Source organism: Sciurus vulgaris (genome assembly GCF_902686455.1).
Source record: "Sciurus vulgaris genome assembly, chromosome: 11".
NCBI lineage: Eukaryota > Metazoa > Chordata > Mammalia > Rodentia > Sciuridae > Sciurus > Sciurus vulgaris.
Window position 1 is genome coordinate 17,497,452 of NC_136472.1, and position 1,646 is coordinate 17,499,097.

Here is a 1,646-nt window from a genome sequence, read left to right on the forward strand (position 1 = left end):
TAAAAAATTAAAAAAAAATTTTTTTTAAAAAGTGTCTTAATTTTTATAGGTTTCCTTCTTTCTTGCTTACTTGGTTTCTTGCTTCCAGATACTGTGGATTGAACCAGGGCCTCATTCATACTAGGCCTGTGCTTCTCCACTAAGTTACATCCCCATCCTTTCTTCTAGGTTTTCTATGTGGATATTTATGTTGCCCACAAATGGTGCTCACAAATATGGTCTCTGATAATAAGATGGATGTTTCTGATGTTTTTTACTGCACACATGTATTTACTGGACATTTCTTTTTATTAAATAATAGTTCTTTTTTGATTTAATTTTATTATATTAAAATATAATAAAATAAATATTTATTATTTATAAATATATTTTATTATTTAAAATCTTTTTTTGGTTCTACTTAGTTGTACATGGCAGTAGAATGCATTTTATACATTTTGATAGATCATCCATAAATAATAGTTCTTTTAATGTTTAGTTTGAAAAGCTTTCTGACAGTATCATTTTATTGAACCATTTTTCTTTTCTTTTTTTTTTTTTTGGAATAGTCGTGCTTTTCTGTGTAGTCTGTAAGGGTAGTGACTAATTTCATAGGTTTTCTAATGCAGAACCATTCCTTAAATACCCACCTCCTCTTTAAGGCACTGAAGTCATATTACTCTTTAGCACTATGATACACTTGATTCGCTAGCGTTTTATTTAGGCTTTAAGTAAATCTAAAGTCCTAACTCCGTTTCTTCTCCACTAGTTATGATTTGAAGGTGTTGCACGCCTTATAAATTCTTGGCTTATCTCACCACAGCAACCAAAGCCTCCTGATGGCTGATGACAACCGCACACGGATCACAGAGTTCATTTTCTCCGGCCTGAAGTTCCCTCCTCAGCTGCAGGTCTTTCTTTTCTGGCTCTTTCTGCTCCTCTTCCTGGTCACCGTGATGGGAAACCTGGGCATGATGGTCCTCCTCCGCCTGGACTCCCGCCTCCACACGCCCATGTACTTCTTCCTCAGCCACCTGTCCTTCATGGACATCTGCTTCTTGACTGTCGTGGGTCCCAAGATGCTGGCCGACTTCTTCTCGGAGCGGAATGCCATCTCTTTCCTGGGGTGTGCCTTGCAGCAGTGGTTCTTCGGCTTCTTAGTGGCCATCGAGTGCCTTCTTTTGGCCTCCATGGCCTATGACCGCTACGTGGCCATCTGCAACCCGCTCTTGTATGCAGTCGCCATGTGCCAGCGGCTGTGCACCCAGCTGGTGGCTGGACCCTCCGCGGTGGGTTTCCTGAACACCAAGACCCATACCACCGCCGCCTTTCGACTCTCCTTCTGCAGCTCCAACATCGTCAACCACTTCTTCTGCGACATGTCCCCGCTCCTCTCTCTGGTCTGCGCTGACATCCGCATCAATAAACTGCTGTGTAGAACTCCGACACCACCTTGTTGAGGTCCAGGGAAGAAATGGCACCCGGCTGCACGGAGATGAAGAAGAGGGTCCCGTACAGGATGGAGACGGCCGTCAGGTGGGACGAGCAGGTGGAGAAGGCTCTGCGCCTGCCATCGGCTGAGCGGACCCTCAGGATGGCGACGAAGATGTAAAAGTAGGAGATCATAATGGTCAGGCTACTGACCACCAGGACAGCTCCGGCCACCA

General features: G+C 44.0%; 1 protein-coding gene across 1 annotated transcript; it reads left to right on the plus strand.

Annotated features, from left to right (window-relative positions):
* Window positions 1-818: 818 nt before the first annotated feature.
* LOC306639677 (olfactory receptor 5G9-like) lies at window positions 819-1,439 on the plus strand (the record flags this gene model as incomplete). Its single annotated transcript, XM_079103457.1, has 1 exon — window positions 819-1,439. One exon carries the CDS (start codon window positions 819-821, stop codon window positions 1,437-1,439), a length of 621 nt encoding a protein of 206 aa, XP_078959583.1.
* Window positions 1,440-1,646: the final 207 nt, after the last annotated feature.